At 33.7% G+C, this 21287-nt stretch overlaps 1 protein-coding gene across 1 annotated transcript in view; it reads right to left on the bottom strand.

The window, feature by feature from the left end:
- Positions 1-7607: 7607 nt before the first annotated feature.
- LOC117333548 (polycystic kidney disease protein 1-like 2) overlaps positions 7608-21287 on the bottom strand; it is a 28839-nt gene continuing 15159 nt past the window's right edge. The window contains exons 13-19 of the mRNA XM_033892883.1: positions 20628-20799; positions 20186-20281; positions 18090-18671; positions 16330-16899; positions 15626-15675; positions 14821-14892; positions 7608-8626 (exon numbers count right to left, since the gene is read on the bottom strand). Coding sequence (XP_033748774.1) covers positions 8597-8626; positions 14821-14892; positions 15626-15675; positions 16330-16899; positions 18090-18671; positions 20186-20281; positions 20628-20799 — 1572 coding nt within the window. The 3' untranslated portion in view covers positions 7608-8596. The remainder of the gene's footprint in view (positions 8627-14820; positions 14893-15625; positions 15676-16329; positions 16900-18089; positions 18672-20185; positions 20282-20627; positions 20800-21287) is intronic.

Here is a 21287-nt window from a genome sequence, read left to right as displayed (position 1 = left end):
AGTGGCACTTATAGTAATTTCGTGTTGACTACATTTTTCTAATTATAAAATGATACTCTCATAACTTGTGATGTTGCTTTATTTTTCGTTGTGGCTTCTGTAAATAAATGCTAGCATTCCAATGCTCTCTAGGCCGAAAGTAACTGGCGCCCATTGTTTAACCTACAACACTTGGAGCTGTATTCCTACACTGACCGAATCACTGTAAATTGTAGTATACAGTCTCATGAATACAATTTGGTTTACTAACGACATATAGACAAATGCAACACAGAATGCAAATATAAGTTCATGAAATTCAATAAAAAGAAAATTGAATGGTTTCCCGTTATATATAACATATATTTCACGAGTATGACAGAATGTCGATATTTTCACGAGTGCGAAGCACGAGTGAAAAATATCGAAATATTCTGTCATACGAGTGAAATATATGTTATACTAAACGGAAAACCATTCAATATCCTCTATGTATTGATCGAAATTAAAACGCTATACTATTATAAAGATATTGGTTATTTTTTTAAGAATGAAATGAATGCGACTAACACTTGAACTTGATTTGTGAAGCATTGGTAAATATTTAAATATGACTTTTAAACACCACACAATCGAAAGTGAACTAATACATTAAATTTCACGGTGTGTTTTTCCCAGCCATTTGTTTATAAATTCTTCATATATGAATAAGTCCTTATTTTGATAAATGTCTCCTCTCGTTTTTTGTTACTCGACAGAACCATGTTGCTTTACGTGACTGTGATTATACGACTCATGGTCTTTTTTTACATGTCATCTTTCAAATTTATATGTACATATTATGACTTCCTTTTTTGCTTACTTAAGATGTCCTTACTTTTAGAATTCATATATCTAACCTTTTGCTGGACTGCAAGTTTGTCTGAATGTAAACCCAATCGCCTAACAAACTACTCGCGTTTCTGTTTTGATAATGGGTAACGATTATATGAGCCATAGAATGGCGATTGGTGTTTTCTATTCTAAGGCTTACAGTTATTGTTTGATTAAGTCGAACTTTATTTTTCTTCTAAAAATCAGTGAAATTTTAAAAATGAATCATTATATTATTCACTATTTACATTGTATAGTTACCAATATTTTTTCTTGTTTCCATAATTTGGATTTTTCGCTAGTACTTGTATTATTGATTCTACAATGTATGGATGTTAAGCCGAATCCTGGTCCGAGCCTTGACGAGCTTTCACTTTTTCACTTGAATATTAGAAGCGTTCGAAATAAATTAGAATATGTCGAAGATATAATCAGTGAATATGACGTAATATGTTTAACCGAAACTCATCTTGATGACAGAATATCGTCTGACGATTTGACAATCAAAGGTTTTCATGCCCCTTTTAGACGTGATAGAAACTACGCGGGTGGGGGGATTCTTGTGTACGTTAAAAAATTATTAAATGTTACTAGGTTACATCATCGAGAAAATCCAGAGGATGAAACAGTTTGGGTTCAGATTAATTTAGAAAATTACTCAATTATTGTATGTACCGCCTACAGACCAGAACATTCCACTGCGATATTTTGGGAACATCTTCGCGCTTCTTTAAGTACTGCTTTTGATCTGTGTTCAAACGTAATTGTAACTGGTGACCTAAATGTAGACTTATTAACTGTTCAACCCACTCACATTTTCTGTGACATCATTAATTCCTTCAGTCTCGTAAATGTTATAAATGAACCAACACGGTTTGGGCAGACAAGAAATACTCTACTTGACCCTATACTTTTATCTGATTATCTTTCCAGTTCTATTTCTTCAACTGTTGCTATCGATAGGAATATTAGTGACCATGATGGCTGTATGACTAGCATCAAAGTACCCGGAATTATTTCTCCGAGTTATATACGTAAAGTTTGGATTTATAGAAGAGCTGACTTTTATCGTTTTAATAATCTGTTATCTGAGTATAATTGGGAAAATATGATTTCAAATTGCGATTCTGTAGATTTAGCTTGTGATCGTTTTACCGATTTATTTTTACAATTTGCTAATCAATGTATCCCCTCTAAAGAAGTTTCTATTAGACCTAATGATAAGCCGTGGATGAATTCGGAAATAAGGAAAAATATCAGATTCCGTGATAGGTTATATAAAAAGGCCAAAACGACAAAACGCGATCCGGATATTAGAAAATATAAAGACCAGAGAAATAAAGTTAATAACATGAAAAAAAATGCATGCTTAATTTTTTATGAAAATGTTCATGGTCTTATTGACGAGTATTATAGTTCGGATCCTAAATCTTACTGGCGACTTGTTAAACGTCTTATGAAATCCAATATGTCAACTGAACAGATTCCAACCCTTATAGATACTGATTCTAATTCTCTAGCCACTACAGACTCCGAAAAAGCGAATCTATTAAATAAATACTTTTGTGGCATTACCAGTCTTGATGACAGTGAACATGTATTACCATTTTTTCCCTCTAGAACTAATAATACATTAAGTAATATAATAGTCACACAAAGTGAAGTTAAAGATGTTTTAAAAATACTGAAACTCAGCAAGGCATCTGGCCATGATGGAATCAGCCATCATATGTTGAAATATACTGTTGAGTCTGTTTGTATACCATTAACATTGTTATTTAACTTATCCTTATCAACATGTGTTTATCCAGATGTATGGAAAACTGCAAATGTTATGCCTCTATTTAAGAAAAATGATAGGTATTCTGTAACTAATTATAGACAAATTTCTCTTTTATCAACAGTAGGAAAAGTGTTCGAGAGAGTTGTGTACAAACATATGCATAATTTTATGTTAGAGAATTCATTGTTTTATCAGTATCAGTCAGGTTTCATGCCAGGTCATTCCACTGTTTTTCAGTTAATTGAACTATACCACAAAATCTGTTTGGCCCTCGAAGAAAAAAAGCACACGTGCATGATATTTTGCGACATTTCCAAAGCTTTTGATCGTGTATGGCATCGGGGACTTATTACTAAGTTAAAATCATATGGTTTTACTGGTGAACTTATAAAATGGCTTGAAAATTATCTTTCAAATCGTAAGCAGAAAGTCTTTATAAACAATTCATTTTCATCTCTAAAAGCAGGGGTGCCTCAAGGCTCGATTCTAGGACCTCTTCTATTTCTGATATACATAAATGATATAGCCGATTTTCTTGAATCAGTTTCTAGACTCTTTGCAGATGATCCTTTTCTTTTAGTTTCCTCCCACTCCTGTCAAGAGATAGAGCAAATACTTAACAGAGATCTTGAAGTATTGAACACCTGGGCTAAAACATGGTTAGTTACGTTTAACCCTAATAAAACCGAAATGATTTTCATATCTAATTCAAACGAAATTGAAGCAGACCTTGATATTGTTTTTGATGGAATTTTTGTAAATTTTACCGAGACTCATCGGCATCTTGGTGTATTAATCAGTTCATCTGCTAAATGGGGAGATCATGTTAATTCTATATATAAGTCCGCTATGAAAAAGATCAATATGTTAAGGAAATTGAAATTCATATTAAAACGAGATGCTCTACTTAGAATTTACAAAACTTTTATTTTACCTATTTTAGAATACGCATGTGAACTTTGGGACGGGTGTTCAATATCAGACTCTATAAAATTAGAATTAGTCCAACGTGAGGTAGCACGAATTATCACTGGTTTACCATCATATGTAAATGTTTCAGCTTTATACTCGGAAACGAGCCTTGCGACACTCTCTGAGAGACGAAAACGAAGAAAATTAAGTCTATTCTACAAAATGGATAGGAACTTAACTCCACATTATCTTAATTCTCTTCTTCCTCCAAATGTCGGCGATACTAACAACTACATCTTACGAACTAACAATAATTACAGAATTCCCCACTACAGACTCTCCCTTACTACCTCCTCCTTTATACCTTCATCTCTACACATGTGGAATGACCTGGATGAATCTACTAGATCATCTCCTTCCTTGGCAACTTTTAAAAAAAGTATATCCAGGTCTGATGAAGATAAATACCCAACATTTTATAATTTTGGTGACAGAAAGACAAATATTATCCATACTAAATTACGACATAGATGCAGTGCATTGAATTATGATTTGTTCCGTGTAAATCTCATAAATAGTCCAGATTGTAGTTGTGGAAATCGTTGCGAGAGTGCCTATCATTATTTCTTTGAATGCGAAAAGTATGTAAATTGCAGAGACATTTTATTTGACAATTTAAGAAACTTACATATTTATATAACATTGAATACTTTATTGTATGGTAACAATCTGTATGCCGATAATGTAAATCTAAATATTTTCAGACATGTGCATTATTTTATAAAGTCCTGCAAAAGATTTTAAGATATACATTCGTACTATATATACATGTATATAATGTGTTATATTTCATTAATATTGTCTAGGCCAATAGATATTATATTGTATTAAGGAGAGGGCGTCAATAAGTTGACATACATTATAAAATGTAACTTGTGCTTTATCCTTTTGTTCACTTAATTGACAATAAAATATGTTAAAACTAAAACATTAAATTGCATTCAGTACACTCATTTATAGATTGTTAATTTTTCTAACAATCAAAGTTATTACTGGTAATGTTTCTTTTTCATGCAAGTTATTGGATACTGTTGGACAATACCAAAGGGAATTACTCACGTGAAACTATCATAGCTAGAAAAACATTATTTTGTAATAATGACTGTTATCCTTTTCAGCAGATTAGCATTCCTGCTTCTCCTATCTATGATGACTACATCTCCCAGTTGAATTGATATTTACGGAAAATAATTCATAACAAAATAGACTTGGGATTGCGCCTCATTTACCTAATATTTAGAGGTATGAATGGGGCTATGCTTCTCTCACAAGATATGGTAGAAGCCGGGTTGCTCCTCATGGACACAATGTTTTAAAGGCATGATTTGAGTTACGCCTCACTCATACAATATTTAAGAGACATGATTGGGGTTACACTTTACAATAAGGTGAAGTTATCCTTGACCTACGACGTCAAAAACATAGGAGCGACAACAGCTTTCCTGAATGTTGACGGGTTCTTAAAGCGTCTGCCGCATTGATTCAACCCATAAGCTCCCAGGATTTTTCAAAATCCGACATTTTGGTTCATCATGATTTTTGGTAAACAACCCATATATATATATTTAGAAACTTGAGAAAGTAACCTTTTCGAATTTAATAGCAAAAATGGTGTTTTTGCATTATTGACGTTACCATGGCAACCAAAATTTATAATACTAGGAAAAAAGTAACCTTTTACATACATTTATACATTTTAAGCCTATGAGTGTGAATTAAGTGCTACTTATAAACTTAATGGTATATCACACTCTTGAAAAAGGTTGATAGACATAACTAAAAGTAATATTATCCACTTATTTGCGGTTTTTGTCATGGTTACTGACTGAAATTAAATCGGCAGAAAGTTACAACTTCTTATGTCGAGCGTATTCGCGCTGGTTCCTGTGAACTTGCAAGACGCCAGGTAAATGTAACATTAAGACACGCTTGTAGGCGCTGCGTTGGTCTACCGCAACGATCATCTACTGCGGTTACCTCGCAATGTATCGGTCTGATGGATCTGTGGAGTATGGTAGAAGAGAGAAAACTGAACTTTTGGAATAAGCTTGCAGATGGCAATGTTTCATTTGTGTGGTACCTGTTATTTGTCGTCAGATTATGTAGCTTCATTTATGGCAACACACTTAAACGGAAGATGAGTTTTATCCAAGATGTTTTTAAATCAATGGCGAAATTCCAAATCGATATGCTTTTTAAAGAACAGGTTACTGACTTTATTTCATATCCGAAGACTACATGGAAAATGTTTATCAAAAATGTTATAGCATATTGGTATTATGATAAATAGAGACATGATCTTGCGTCAAAAGTGGAACTAAAACGGTATAGTGCAATACACGTATCGATGGGTCCTAACCCCATTCTGAGTTTATGTTCAAAGTGTCCGAAACATTGCTGGAAATTAGTAGACATTATGCTCTTATCAGTGACTAATGTAACCGAAGAAGTGATATGTAGATTGTGTGCGAAAAATAGCATCGATATCGTTGCGCATTTACTTACTGAATGCCCAGTACTCTATATGACACGCGATGCTTTCTTAGAGCAGGTTGTTAATGTAATAAACGTAAAAGACTATGTAAAATTTTCATTTTATGAAGACAATGTTCAAACTGACTTTTTACTGGGATGTCGTAGATGTCGTACGCAAGTTCGGTTGGATGATGAGGAATGGAAACACCTAATGCTGGTAGTCTCAGACGGGATTGATGTGCTGCTCTCTGATATGAACTCAAAACTATATAAAAAAAAAAAAAACGTAATCAGTGTAATCGGATTTAGAAACTAAAACATTCTAATGATTTGATGATTTGATTCAAATAATTTATGTATTGCATTTCGTAACTAAGGTATTGCATTTATGTATTGTTCAAAATCTCTGTAAAGAGGAAATAAAGAATCTGTCTGCGGTGTTTCATTCAAATAATGCGGCTTTTTGGAAATTTTGGATCATGTTTTTTGGTACGTTATGAATGATGTAATTGTCTATTTTGATCAGTTTTTTTCTTGGCTTCAATTGAATATATGATATATTACTATTTTTGATTAAAAATAATAGATATTTGTCGATTTGTATTGCCTACGTTTAGTTCGCGCCGGTTAAAACGTGACGTCAACAATTCAAGATACTCGAAATAAAAGTTTGGATGTTTTTCAATTCACAATATACATAAGAAAATTTGGTCTAATGAATTTTACAAATTACAAATATTGTTGGATATTTTTCCCCATTTACTGGGTATGTTCGGTATCTCGATAGCTAAACTTATAAGGGATATACATGAACCGACCATTTTCCTAACACCAACGTGTTATTGGCGTTGTTTGGCGTAGTTGGGAGTTAAAGTGTTAAGAATTCGGTGCTCAATGGACCAAAAACGCCAAAACCACATGAGAGCGGCAGCAGCCTTATGGAATGAAAAACGAAGAAGTTTTATTTTTATATCCTTTTCTGATGATAAAACATTATCATGGACAGCACTATGAAGATGTTCATTAGATACATATTTGTAGTATTTTCCCCTACATTTCTTGCAGACGGAATCACCTAAACTTAAACTTTCATTAATATCTGCTTTGAAGTCTGAAAAAATGCCTGTTTTGATGAGGCAACTAAGTCTAAATTTAGACATTCCTTTACAACAAGCGCACTACATGTGCATTAGCATATTTAGAAAATATGAAAAAATAAGGAGGAATTAAAACAAAATGCTTAATTTGAAATAATAATAAATTTGAATGAAGAAATATAATCAACAAATGAATCACAAGTATATGTAGTGATATTTAAGATATTATGGAGTGTATTTGTCAAGTATTGCAAACAAAATCTAACTAGATTGTGAGCAAAATGCACATCACCATCTGTATTACCACCAATAAAAAAAATAATACTGATGGTATGGGTCAGGGGTGGCATGTCATCAAATCATGCAAGAAAAAATCTCATTTTAGTACTATACAAGATTAAAATAATTCCACAATCATAATTCCATTCCAAACATTTTTATTGCAAAATATTTCAATCATTTAAATTGCCCTAAAAACAGTTCTGAACTCGACCAAAACAAGAGTTCGACTTTTAAATGTTAAATGAAGTGGTCTTATTGTCAACATATCAAAGCATCATAATTATGAAGAAATATTACAAAAGCATGTTTCGTCAAAATTGTACCAAACAGGAAATTGCCTCCACTTAACCCCCTCATAACTGGAAACGGTCTTTGACCCTACATTAAGTACATGCCATATCATAAGCACCTAATCTCAATGTACTTATATACACAAATAAAGCAATTTAACACTCCTCCTTTACATGTGTACCCTGTCCTTCCATAAACACTTAGTACAGAGGTACTTCAGCCATGACTGTCAATCGATACACCAATTGCGTCTTACCAACCATTCAAATATTACAGAATTAGCTCAGCTAGTTATGTACTTCTGATTAATTCAATAACTGTATATAACGTATGTCCTTGTTTGACAAATGTATTGTCATTTGTTCTTAAATGTTGTATATAAAGCTTGGTTACTTAATTGTAGACCCGTTTGATAAGTTGTCACATCAAATGACAATAGGAACTTTTTCGTGTGTTTGATATTGTATGTAAGCGCTGTGTTATTGTAAACCAGCGACACAAAAGTAACAAAAGCCTTTTTTTATTGATATTTGATTACACAACGTAAACATTGTTTACTCAGTACAGTACATTTATATCATATGTACTAACGATTTTTCAGTGATACTTATTATTGCGTCTATTTTACTTTTATGCACAATATCCACGTAAACATATCCCTTTGTTCCATGTTTTGGTAGAAATGGTTTGTACAGCTCTTGGATATATATATATATATTTCTTTTGTGTCGTGGAGTTCTGTCAATGTCCACGATTATTGATTGTCCTCTTTGTGACATCCTTAGACACGTAAGCTGTCATTCCTGGGCATACGGGTAATTGAATTAGGAATGTGTGCAGAAGATCAGTCTGTTTTAGTTGTGATTTGATGCAACTGCAAAGAGAGAGGCTTTATAAACATAAAACAAATTTAAGAATTAAAACAAATATAAAAAAATATACAGCAAACATAAAACAAATATAAAAAAATATAAAATAAATATAAAACAAATATAAAATAAATATAAAACAAATATAAAATAAATATAAACAAATATACAATATATATATAACAAACATAAAACAAATATAAAACAAACATAAAACAAATATAAAATAAATATAAACAAATATAAAACAAATATAAAACAAATATACAACAAATATATTACATTCAAGATGGCGCCAATGAGACAAGTTGGAATGTGATCGGCTCATAGCCGCGGGTTTGAATTTGTGTGAATTCATGTAGTTATGTGGGCAATAATTATCGGCAGATACACCAAATGATGATTACAACTCGTCTATTGTAAAAACCGTGCTGTTAAAGGTTAGTCTGCGAAGGAAAAAAACATTCATAACAATACTTAAGACTGAATTCCTTTGTTCCATTGCTTATTTGTTTACGTGTCCGCCATTTTTGTTGACGACTTGACCACTGCTTTTCACACCAATGTCCACGTTTTCCAAATCCATTGAAGACACTCCATCCAGAAAACGAAACCAACATGAAAATAACAGCCCTAGTCCAAACACAGAGCGTCCTAGTTCTAGACGTCAAATATTGGACGACCAGTCCCCAGTTCCGTATCAATCAGGGTAAGGGAAAGCAAGTTGACTTGAGTACCCTAGTTAAGACCACATTGGTAAAGCAAGACTTTATAGATTCAGTGGCCCCTGCTCTAGCTCCCGCTTTAGCCAATGCACTGCTATCGCTGTTGCAGGAATCATTTAAAGGATTCATTAGTGAAATTATTGCCCCCCTCAATCAGACTGTTGATCAGCAAAATGATAGTATTGATGAACTCCAGAATATATACAAGGCACTTGAAAATAGGATTGATTATTTAGAAAATGTGGTGGGTAACCTAGAGGGCCAATTCGAGGAGTCACTGCAATATACGCGGAGAAATTTCTCCGTTTCCATAACTCCTCAAAGTAAATATAAACGAAAACGATATAATTATGTTTTGTTTAAGTTCCTTGTGTAAATAGTATATTATATTACATGACATTATATACTGAATATTAGAATTGTCTACATCTACATGTGAAGTACGAATACTGGTGTGTTTGTGAGAGTTTAAATATAGAATTGATGACATGTAAGAAAACTTAGTAATATTGATATGATTATGGTGTTATTCAACTTGATAATATCCCTTCTTAGCACTATGGTTAAGGTGTGCCGACACTTTATCACTAGCCCTCCACCTCTGGGTTGCGAGTTCGAAACCTACGTGGGGCAGTTGCCAGGTACTGACCGTAGGCCGGTGTTTTTTCTCCGGGTACTCCGGCTTTCCTCCACCTCCAAAACCTGGCACGTCCTTAAATGACCCTCGCTGTTAATAGGACGTTAAACAAAACAAACTAAACCAAACAAATAGCCCTATTAGTCTTATTATCTACAAACCCGTTCAAAATTCAACATTTCAAAACATTCTTATCATATCTACTCTCTAATGATCTTTATTGTCCCTATCATCTCTTTCTCAATGCTAAGTTCTACCTCTCTACTTCTAGTCTTCCTTCTAACTTCTCATACCTATATTTGGAATGTTCCACTGTTGTTCTCTCCTGACCCCTATGACCTCTTTAGTGCCCGGATTGCTGAGTGTGTGCCCGTGCTAGTGTTTACATGTGTTTTTACAGACCTGGTCGTCGCTCGATCATAATGTTTGTATTCGATGAAAATGGGTAACGATTTAGTGTCTTACAGAGCGGCGATCGGATGTTTTTACCTATGCACGCACGGTGCCCTTTCACGGAAACAGTTCATTTTTTATTTTAACCTCATAAAATTATTAAACAGGTTCATGGCGTGTACAATGTATATTGTATTCAACCTAGGTTACGTCGTTCAACTGATTTTATCTGGTCTTATCGATAACTCGAGCTTTTGTCCTAGTGATACAATTACTTCTTTTATGCTGTAATGACGTTCACCCAAATCCAGGCCCTGAGGACCATTTTAAAGATATTTCTATTTTTTATTTAAATATTTGTAGCGTGAGGAACAAGTTGTCATATTTAGAAAATATAGCATCTGATTTTGATATTGTCTGTATCACAGAGACTCACATTGATTTAACGATAGCAGACGACGATATCCTCCTAGAGGGCTACAACCTATATCGTAAAGACCTGGCTCCCCGGGTGGAGGATTTGTGTTTTCACTTCCAGTCTCCTATGCACACGTCGTCGTCCTGACTTAGAATTCCATATAGTCGAAGTTGTATGGACAGAGATCCAGTTTCCAAACAAAAAATATCTGTTATGTACTATATATAGGCCCCCTAATTGTACACAAACATTCTGGATTTTGTTTCGTTTCTCCGTAGAAACAGCCATTGATGAAACTTCACATGTTGTAATAGTTGGCGATATAAATGTCAACCTTCTTTCTGTAGATAATAATCATCCACTTATGGACATAATGAACTACTTCCCCTTCAGTAATGTAATAGACAGACCAACAAGAATCGGCCGCACGTGCAATACACTTCTTGGTCCTATATTTCTCTCGGACACTTCTATCAAAACTTTAGCTGACACTATTGATATAGACCGTGATATTTCCGACCACCAAGCAACTAGTGTTGAATTGACTATAGGGACAAATATTACTAGGAATTACAAACGGACGATTTTATGTTATAATGACGCTAATTATCCACTTTTTAATAGTAAGGTTGATGAAACCAATTGGGATGAACTGTTTTCTACGACCCCAACCCCGGATGATATGTGTAACATTTTTACTAATAAATATTTAGAAATAGCCAGAGAATGTATCCCTTCTAAGCTAGTAACAATTAGACCCAACGACAAACCATGGTTTGACTCGGAACTGAGACGCAAGATTAGGATAAGAGACAGGCTTCTGCAAAAATTTAAATCCAATCGTACCCCTCATAAACTTAACAATTAAAAAAATAACGTAATAGATTTAAAAATATTCAACAACTTAAAGAAACATTTTATGCGGACATAAATAGAATCTTAGATGCTCATAGTAATGCTAATCCGCGCAATTTCTGAAAACTTGTTCGCAGATTAATTTAATCATCTGATACATCAAACTCCATTCCACCATTGAGGAGCACGACTGGAAATATAAATATATTAAACGATTATTTTGTTTCCATATCAACTATAGACGATAGTAACACAGACGTACAAAATGTACCTATTGTAGAACCGAGACTCCAGAATCACAAACATACCTTTCAAAATAATGATATTACTGACATTCTTAAGACATTAAAAAGTTGTAAAGCTGTAGGTAACGATACCATAAGTCACATTATGCTTAAAATACGGGCTACTACGGTTGCCTATCCTTTGCCCTCAATCTTTCGAGCCTCCTTGGAAACTGGATCTTTCCCCACTCAATGGAAAAATGCACTAGTTATGCCAATCTTTAAAGAAATAGATAAGAAAGATCCCTCAAACTATAGAGCAATTGCACTACTTTGTACAATTGGTAAAGTTATGAAAGAGTTTTTGCTAAATACAACTATTTGTTAGATAATTCTCTTATATATCAGTACCAGTCGGGTTTCCAACCAGGTCATTCTACTGTTCATTAGCTTATAGAAATATTCAACAATATATGTGAAAATTTAGAAAAAACAACAACAACCTACCAACCTACTGTCTAGGCTTTTGTGACACTTCTAAGGCATTCGACAGAGTGTGGCATAGGGTTCTGGAAGTGAAACTAAAGAGTTATGGTATATCAGGCAAATTGTTATCCTGGTTGATTAATAATGTGTCAGATAGAAAACAACAATTTTTTTTTTTTTGGAAATAGTAAATCTTCGGTAAAATATACTAGTGCTGGTGTACCTCCAGGCTCGGTCCTTGGTTCACTTTTATATATTATTTATATCAATGATAATACCGATAATTTAGACAGTCTGTCAAAACTTTTTGTGGATGATACATCTCTTTTGTACTCTGATAAATCCCCACAACTGATTGAACAAAACATTAATAATGATCTGTTAAAAATTTAATCTTGGGCTGATAATTGGTTGCTTAAATTTAATCCTTCAAAAACAGAGGCTTTGCTTTTCTCTAATACTGAATTGGATCATGTAATCTATATAAGTTTTAATGGTGTCAATATTGAATTTTTCAGTTGTCATAAGTATATTGGAGTATAAAGCGACTCAAATGGAAAGTGGAGCTCTCTTATAGAACACATATGTAAATCTATCGAAACAACTAGGTACCCTTCGCAAACTAAAATACATTCTGTCGCGAAAAACGCTAAATAGAATTTATAGATCCTTCATCCTTCCAATCTTAGAATATTGTTGCGAGCTCTGGGATGGTTGCACATTATCAGATGCAGATAGATTAGAAAAATTACAACTCAAAGCCGGTCGCATTGTCACTGGTCTACCTTCCTTTACCAGTAGACAATTACTTTACATTGAAACGGGTTTGGAACCTTTAGCTCAGAGACGACCTCGTCGAAAACTTCTCCTCTTTTATAAGATACATAATCATACTCCCAACTATCTTAATGCCCTACTTCCTAATCCTGTTGCAAATAACTCTCAACACAATCTCCGTAATGCAGAAAATTATAATTTACCAAATAATAGACTAGAATCGTCCAATCTATCTTTTTTCCTCCTACAATAAGACTATGGAACTAGATGTCGCTTAATATTAGACATAGCGTCTCTATTTCCATTTTTAAAAATGAAAAACATAATAACGAACTGACCCAGGTACCTACCTTTTATTTCTATGGGAAACGAAAACAATTGAAGACAGCTATCATTTCTTTTTCGACTGTATTACTTATGCTGAACAGAGAACGACACTCCTCAGAAATCTGTCTGTATACGATCCTCTATCTGAGAACCTACTTCTTTTTGGAGATTTAAATATGTCTGTTCAGGAAAACGAGCAAGTTTTTATACACACTCAGCGAATCATCCAGGATTCTGATAGATTTTATATAAAATGCTATGGTTTGCAAAATTGCATGAGAGTGTATATATACATGCTATATTATTTATGCCATCTTGAATCGTATTGTATATATACCAATGTTTTGTGACAGGGAAAGGGCTTTGAATAAGTTGTACAACTTGTGGCCAATCCCGTTGCTTAAAGGCAATAAATTATGTTTAAATAAAAAATAAACAAATATAAAACAAAAATAAAAAATATACAACAAATATCAACAAATATAAAAAGAAATATACAACAAATATACAACAAATATACAACAAATATAAAACACATACACAGCAAATATACAACAAATATAAAAAAAAAAAAAAAAACCAAATACACAACAAATATAAAACACGTCCACATTCTGCGTCAACACTAATGTCTAGTCATAGTAATATAATAAAACCCCAGATGGATCGTAAAAGTATTCATTGATAATTCAAACAACACAACTATTTAAAATTAATTCTGTTTTTAATTAATGTTTGATCGCTACTTGGATATAACAAATGTTTAGTTTATATGCATTTTATCACAATTGGCCATCTTCCAATCATCATGTGAACAGATATGCTTGGTTAAAAAATCATATGTTTGCTAATAATACCACGTTATCATTATCATGACGTCAATGATGCCATAAAAGGCTAAACAATTATGGAACGTTGCGTCACTTGTCAAAAAAACCATCCCGGACATCCTTGGAATAAAGACAAGCAATCGTCAAAGGGTCATATTTGTCTTAAATTCCAATAATGTATTAAAACAACCAAGCTGTATTGCACTCAGAAATCTAACGCTGTACATGTTTAATGATCTCTTTCAGAACTTTAAATATGTAAATATCTCGCTTATGTATTAACTGAAACGTGGCCTTGTCACATATATTTCCATATGTCTTTGGTCGTATGCAACCTTTAAACCTAGCTTACATAATAGTGTGCACGAGGACAGACGGAATGTCAACAGTATGATACATATCAATATCCCCAGCCTCAGCGCTGTATGTATACAAATACTGAAAAGGTATATATAGTAATTTTACAATATCAAATGTTAACAATAAGTTAGTTTCATTTGATTATAGACCCTACTACAATTATTTACTTTTGTGTAAGCCTCTAGATCCTCCGCTTCGTCTTCAAAGGCCTGTTCCAAATGTCCAAGGATTTTAAAGATCTGTAAATCAGTAGAATAAATGAGCTTCAAAAGTGATCATAATAGTATCAATTAATGCAGGTGTTATGCTATTATAAATAGTAAAATGATAAATGTATTGAATGTGTGAAGGTAGTGTTGTTAACTAAATAATAGTGTGTATGGTGTGGATGATTGTGAACAGCTGCATTCGAAATAAACATGAATCAGCATACGTTCCTTACGTTCTTATCTCAATGAAAACATAATCAGTAATTATCTTTTTTATTAACACATGTGGGACGTTGTCTATTACCAAACAATCTGGTAATGCTATTCTTAAGGTGACATGGCTGGGTTATGCAAAATAAGGAGTACCGAAGTAATTGCATAACGCAATTAACAGATTTTGTTAAGGTCTTGAAAGTCTTTTATAATTGATATAATACAAAGTTAAATATAAAATACAATGAAGTCAATACTTTGTATATATCAGTGTATTTGATACACTTAAATTATGACCTGGTAGCTATGATGACATCTGTGACAAAAGTCTTCCTATTAATAGTTCAAATCCTCGTACATCATAGTATACAAACAATTGATGATCATCACTGTACAAAGATTTGTTTTGATACAGAGCGCCATCGTTAGTACTATTTCTACATGGGAACCACATTTTTTTTATTGTGTAATAATACCTAAGAGAGACTAAAACTTTTCGTCTATATAAGATAGGAGTTCAAAGATACTTCTAATATTTATCTAAACCTACCTGATTGTCCAGCTTTATGCCCATTTCCCAAATACGTGTGGTGTCTGAAACTGAGGCAAATGCCATTTTAATAATAAGATAGGTAATGCATTATAGACATGTTTTTTTAAATTAAGATACTATATAATATGAAACATTCGTTGTGTTTACATTTTCGATGTTTTTGAAATTGCTATAAAACCACGAATTTATGAACAATAAATATTGTTTTATGTACTATTTTTATGTTGTTGCATTGGTTAACTACAAACGTTTGTGTCCATGAAATGGTTTGAAAGCTCCCAACCAAAACGTTTACACTTACAATATTAGCGTAAACGACCAGTGTAAATTTAACACATACGTGCCTTTTTTTAAAACTCATCAAGCCATACTTTCTTTTGACTATTTGGAACACATAACATGTTTGTATGTTATGGTAGAAACTTAGATCACCATTGTCCTTTGGAAACTTGGGTTCCAAATTACGAGTTAGCAGAATCCTAGCTTTCCACGTTTTATTGTAGAGAGCTTATCTCTAATCATTTCGACGTTTGTATATATTTCCTTTTTATTATCTTTAACATGAAGTTGCTTTTAACATGTATATTCTAGAATACAGTATATCGGCAGGGTTATGCCATGTAACGGATTTAAATTTAAAATAGATTTCGTACGAGTCAATTATTATCATTAATAGTAACAAAAGGGGTTGAAGCCTTTACCTGTATCCAGCTTGTCCGTGTTATCCCTTTTTTGTTGTTGAAACATTTTAAACGTGTTGTTAATTTTACGCCAAAAATGTTTTTGAAGATCTTTGTCATATGCCTTAAATTCCGTCGACTCAAGGCAATTGTCTTTAACGTGCGATAGGGCAGCATTCAATATACAAATGCAGAGATTGACAGTAATTATGGTCATCAAAAGTAAAAACATAGAAAATATTAAACCGGAGAGGATGTCATCTGCATCAAAAGTGTCTTGGACTTTGACCATAGCCAGTAGGGTACGGAATAAGGTGATATATGACGAGCCTATGTCTTTGAACTCAGCACGATGTGGTCCGATGTAGCAATAACACAGAATCGCAAATGCTGTCATCGGTATCATAGATGCTATACCCAAATACACCAGGTCTTTACCACAAAACGATATCGAAGTCCTCATCAAATATAGACTTTGGTTAAAGGTCAAAGGTGTTAGAAGGTCAATCACTGCTATGAAGAGTTCAAGGCTAATACACATTTTGTATGCTGTATCCATAAGATCGAGCAGATCCAGGGAGACAAATTTACCTGAATTGGAAATAAATATACAGCATGCACTCTTCTTTATCATACCATACTAACTAATCATCAGAAATCAAAACTTAATAGTCATCATTACTCTATATATTAAAGTCTCTCTATGTTTTCGTAGCATATAAGTTATTACAAAGGTTGAATGATATTTACCCTTACGATGATATCATATAAGTTTCGAATGAATACCTTAGTTTTGTAGTTGCAATTAAAACCGGGAAACTATCCACTGATTACGGGGAATCTCTAATGCAGTATTCAATTCTCTTTATGTAAATGAGCCGTGGAAAATCGGTCATACAGACATGCGCAAACTGGTTTGTTATGAAGAATGGGGGACAGGCGATCAACGCATCGCATCAGAAACACAAAGTCGATCAGGGCCCATTTGTTCAAAAGGTGATTAGGCTAATCACATTTTAACAACATTTTTTTCAAATCCTGATATAATAATTTCTGGTCGAACAAGCTTGACAAAACTTTCTGAAATTCTGTAATTTCTGTAAATTCTCTTCTAACTGCCATAATCTAAAGACGATATACTCACGTGTTTTGCAGCAAATGAGAAATGAAATTTTCACTAATCAAGTGATTAAGCTAATCACCTTTTGAACAACTGGACCGCGAAGGCAAAACAAAAATATATAGGGTAAATTCACAACATGATATATATGATTTACAGCCAATGTGAGTCTGTTAGATCAAAATAGAGATAGATTAAACGTTAAAAGCCACAATGAATTGGTAATGAAACTTCCCGGCATATAATAAACGAACCCAAGCGTTTTTGTTTATCATCCGGAGATGTAACTCCGTGCCGTATGAATCGTTCAGGTTCTATAATTAGATGTTTATTATATTGATTATGAATTGGTGATGCAAAGTACGAGCAAGTTTGACGGAACACAAACCCATAGTGTAATTTGATAAAATTTCATATTTATAAACAAAATCATAGAGAGACTCAGAGAGGCATATTTACTTTGTTTTAGTGTAAAATTATTCAGTTGCTTCTAGATTATTTTCATCGATTATTTTCATCATTTATAACATTAGGTATATAAAATCTAAACTAAAAATCATGTTGTGTTGTTTCTTTGCACACGTACAGTGTATATTTGTGTATAAGTGTGTTTGAGTGTGTTAATTTTATTAGTATTTAATAACATTAACTTATTACTCACCAGTTGAATTTTGGATTTCTTCTATAGTGTATATAGTTCTGTCTATGCGAACTATATAAAACACTATACATGCCAATGACGTCACGACACTCAGTAGATACACCCATTGTGCAGTCGTTGTACAACAGTGTTTCCCAAGCTTCCATGAAGTGTAAAAGAAGTGTAGAAATCGACCAAACGTAACGATTAGGAATATTACCTGAAGCCCCAGTACGAAGAAATCGAACACATCTATGTAGGGGTACAGTCTCGCGGTTCTTACCTTGATCTCGGTATAATAACCTCCAGTTTCTGGTTTTTCTATCGTTATTTTAGGCAAAGAAAACAGTTGTGAATCCGGATTGAAAAGCAGGGATTCTATTACAACCAATCGCGAGAACGTGTCGATCCAGTTATTTGCTTGCATAGAATAAAGGTCATTTCGGACATCTGTGGTGTTTGGTCCGGGGTCAAGTATCTTAACGTAACCCCCTCCATTATAAACATGGTGCAATCCCGCTATTTGGAAGGCGTTTGTTTCATCATCCGTCCTATATATCCATTCCGTTTCCTTACATTTTTTGTCGTTCCTTTTTATCCAACCTTTGTAAACAAAACAATCGATATATTGTTCAGTTGTGTAACTTTATTATGTAGATTATTTTCATCACCGAACATCCTGCCAATTAAGGATGAAGATAGAAAATATAAAGTTTCTGTTATGCGGTTGGACAAATTATTTCTTTTGCTATGTCTGAAAGCTGAAGAACATCGTTAAATTAATGAGAAGTGAGTAAAAGGTTCGACATTGTAAATAGATATCTAAAGAAAGAAATATACAGAATTCAATCTACCTATGTCAGTATCACAATGCAGTGATATATCTTTTACTTTTCCAAATGTCTTGGCTTTTTTATAACAAGCTATCTTTTAATGCTGCATATCTACACATCGTGAAACAAACAGGTCTTGTTTCTGTTCAATGCCTCTGTTAGGAATTTGCTAGCGTGATGCTCTATCTAATTAGTTAAAGAAAAAGTCTTCTAAACAAAGTCAGTGGCAATCAGCTAGTATTTACCAGGGTGAATGATATAAGCAACCTTGAGGGTGTGACAGATAATTCTCTAATCCAAAGGAGAATATTCAAGGGTTTTACAATCAAGAATATATCTTACTGAGGGTTGGAGATTTCTCCAAGGAAAGGGATGATTATTATTATCCCATAGTTTTTTTACGCTGGTCGCAATGTTACACAATGTTGACGGTGACGTGATTGACTTGTCGATGTGATGTCATTGAACTGTTGCCATGACGAAATTGTATTATCGCCATTGCGTCATTGCATTTTTGCATGAGTGTATCAACTCTTACAATTTAGAGGGTGACAGGGAAATCCTGACAATGGAAAATGGGAGACAATTATGGGAGAAATATATTCTCCTCAAAGACCGAACTCGGCCAGTGTTTTCAGTGAGTTGTAGGTGGTGATGTCATTTTTATAACAATGGCAACACTTAGTGGTTTTGTTAATAATGCCATAACACCTACATTTCTCTAGCTGAATAGAGAGAGCAGTTCTTACTTATATTAGGTATATCAGGTACTTTTGTTACTACGTCACTTTACTGTATGATTTATAGAGACCTTGGAATGCTTAAAACTTGTGAGGGAGGTTATTTGTGCTAAAGTTAACAACAACAAGACCATAGGCCTGAAAGGCCACCTGATATCTGGTGTGATGTTCTGTTTTTAAAAAAAGACTAAGGCATCTGACCGCTTTGACCTTGAAAGTTAATGTTATTAATTTGAACAAACAAGGCAACGTTTCACCTAGGCATACGATTAGCTCTATTCCATGACCTGATTATCTATGTTATTGAGAAAAAGTTGAACATTTTAATTGTTTACAGATTATGGCGATTGAAAAAAAGGTGATTAGATTCGGTCACTAGCGACGAAATGAAATGATACCGATATATCCCCTCCGCTTCCCCTCCCCAATAGAAGCTGCGGATATTATAGGCAAATCGAAACATGCATTAACCTACAGGTAGAACTGAAATTGACAGACCAAACACTATTTCAAAATATTAATGGGAAGCATCAGTAGTCGTCACCTGTACAGTAATTAGCCATGTCCATTGTGTCTCTGGTATAGCTAGGTGGACAAATAGGTATCAGTGGATTCAGTAGACCGGGAATGTGACATCTGCCTACAATAACAGTATTATCATATTCATTATTTTCTAAGAATCATTCTAACACATGTGAAGTAATACTGATCTTCAAGTGAAATCTAACTTATTTATTTTTTAATTGATTTCAGTATCTTATAATATTGAAAATTATAGATTAAATGAATTATGGGACTTCCAATCTAGATTTTGACATCTCTCTCGAGACCTTTTTCAATTCCCTAGCTCGCTTTCTCCTAGGTTTGAATTCATTTTGACGTAACTTCCTAATTTGTATAGCATTTTTCTCTTTTCTTATATCTTGATGCATAACATGTTAGATATACCAGCAAATGTTATACATTGTACTTATGTTATAACTCACCTTTCACGCGCACTTGTCGGATCCTCGTCACACCAATGCGGTAACTAATGTCATCAAACATGTATTGACGCTCTGTTGTCAATCTGAAGTCGCCATTATAATATAATTTTGGAAAGACTCGATCTGCGTATTTTCCTCTCAACCAGGTCCAAATATCAGCAGTAGAATTTATCTGCACGAGAAGTAAGGAAACCATGATGTTTCGACTTATCTGGTTCGATTTGATTCCCGCAATTCTTTATGACAATCTTCCAGGTATTTACGTTGTACGTTGCTCGGGGATTATGATTTCAATTATATTTCAAAATCGAAAGGATCACACACGATAAACCAATCGCTTTGACGAACAATGACTCATATCATGTTTTTGTAGTTGTTTGATTTATATGTTACCCTGGTAAATACTAGCCGCATGATACCGCTCGGCTAGAGAGATCTTCTCTTTAGCTCGATCGGTTAAGCGTAAGACTAGTAAGCCAGATATCCCGAGTTCGATCCCTAGCGGAGGCAGTGATTTAAATTTTAAGTGCAACGGGGAAGTTTAATATCACTCCGAAGAAAGATTCAAAACCTCCGGTCTTCAGTGGAGAGTTTATAAAAACTAGTACCCCTTATAGATTAAAACAGGATCATGACGATGAAAAACCATCAGTCAGATAT

This window comes from Pecten maximus, chromosome 8 (assembly GCF_902652985.1).
Source record: "Pecten maximus chromosome 8, xPecMax1.1, whole genome shotgun sequence".
NCBI lineage: Eukaryota > Metazoa > Mollusca > Bivalvia > Pectinida > Pectinidae > Pecten > Pecten maximus.
The sequence above is the reverse complement of the archived record's forward strand: the minus strand, read 5'-3'. Positions and strand labels throughout refer to the sequence as shown.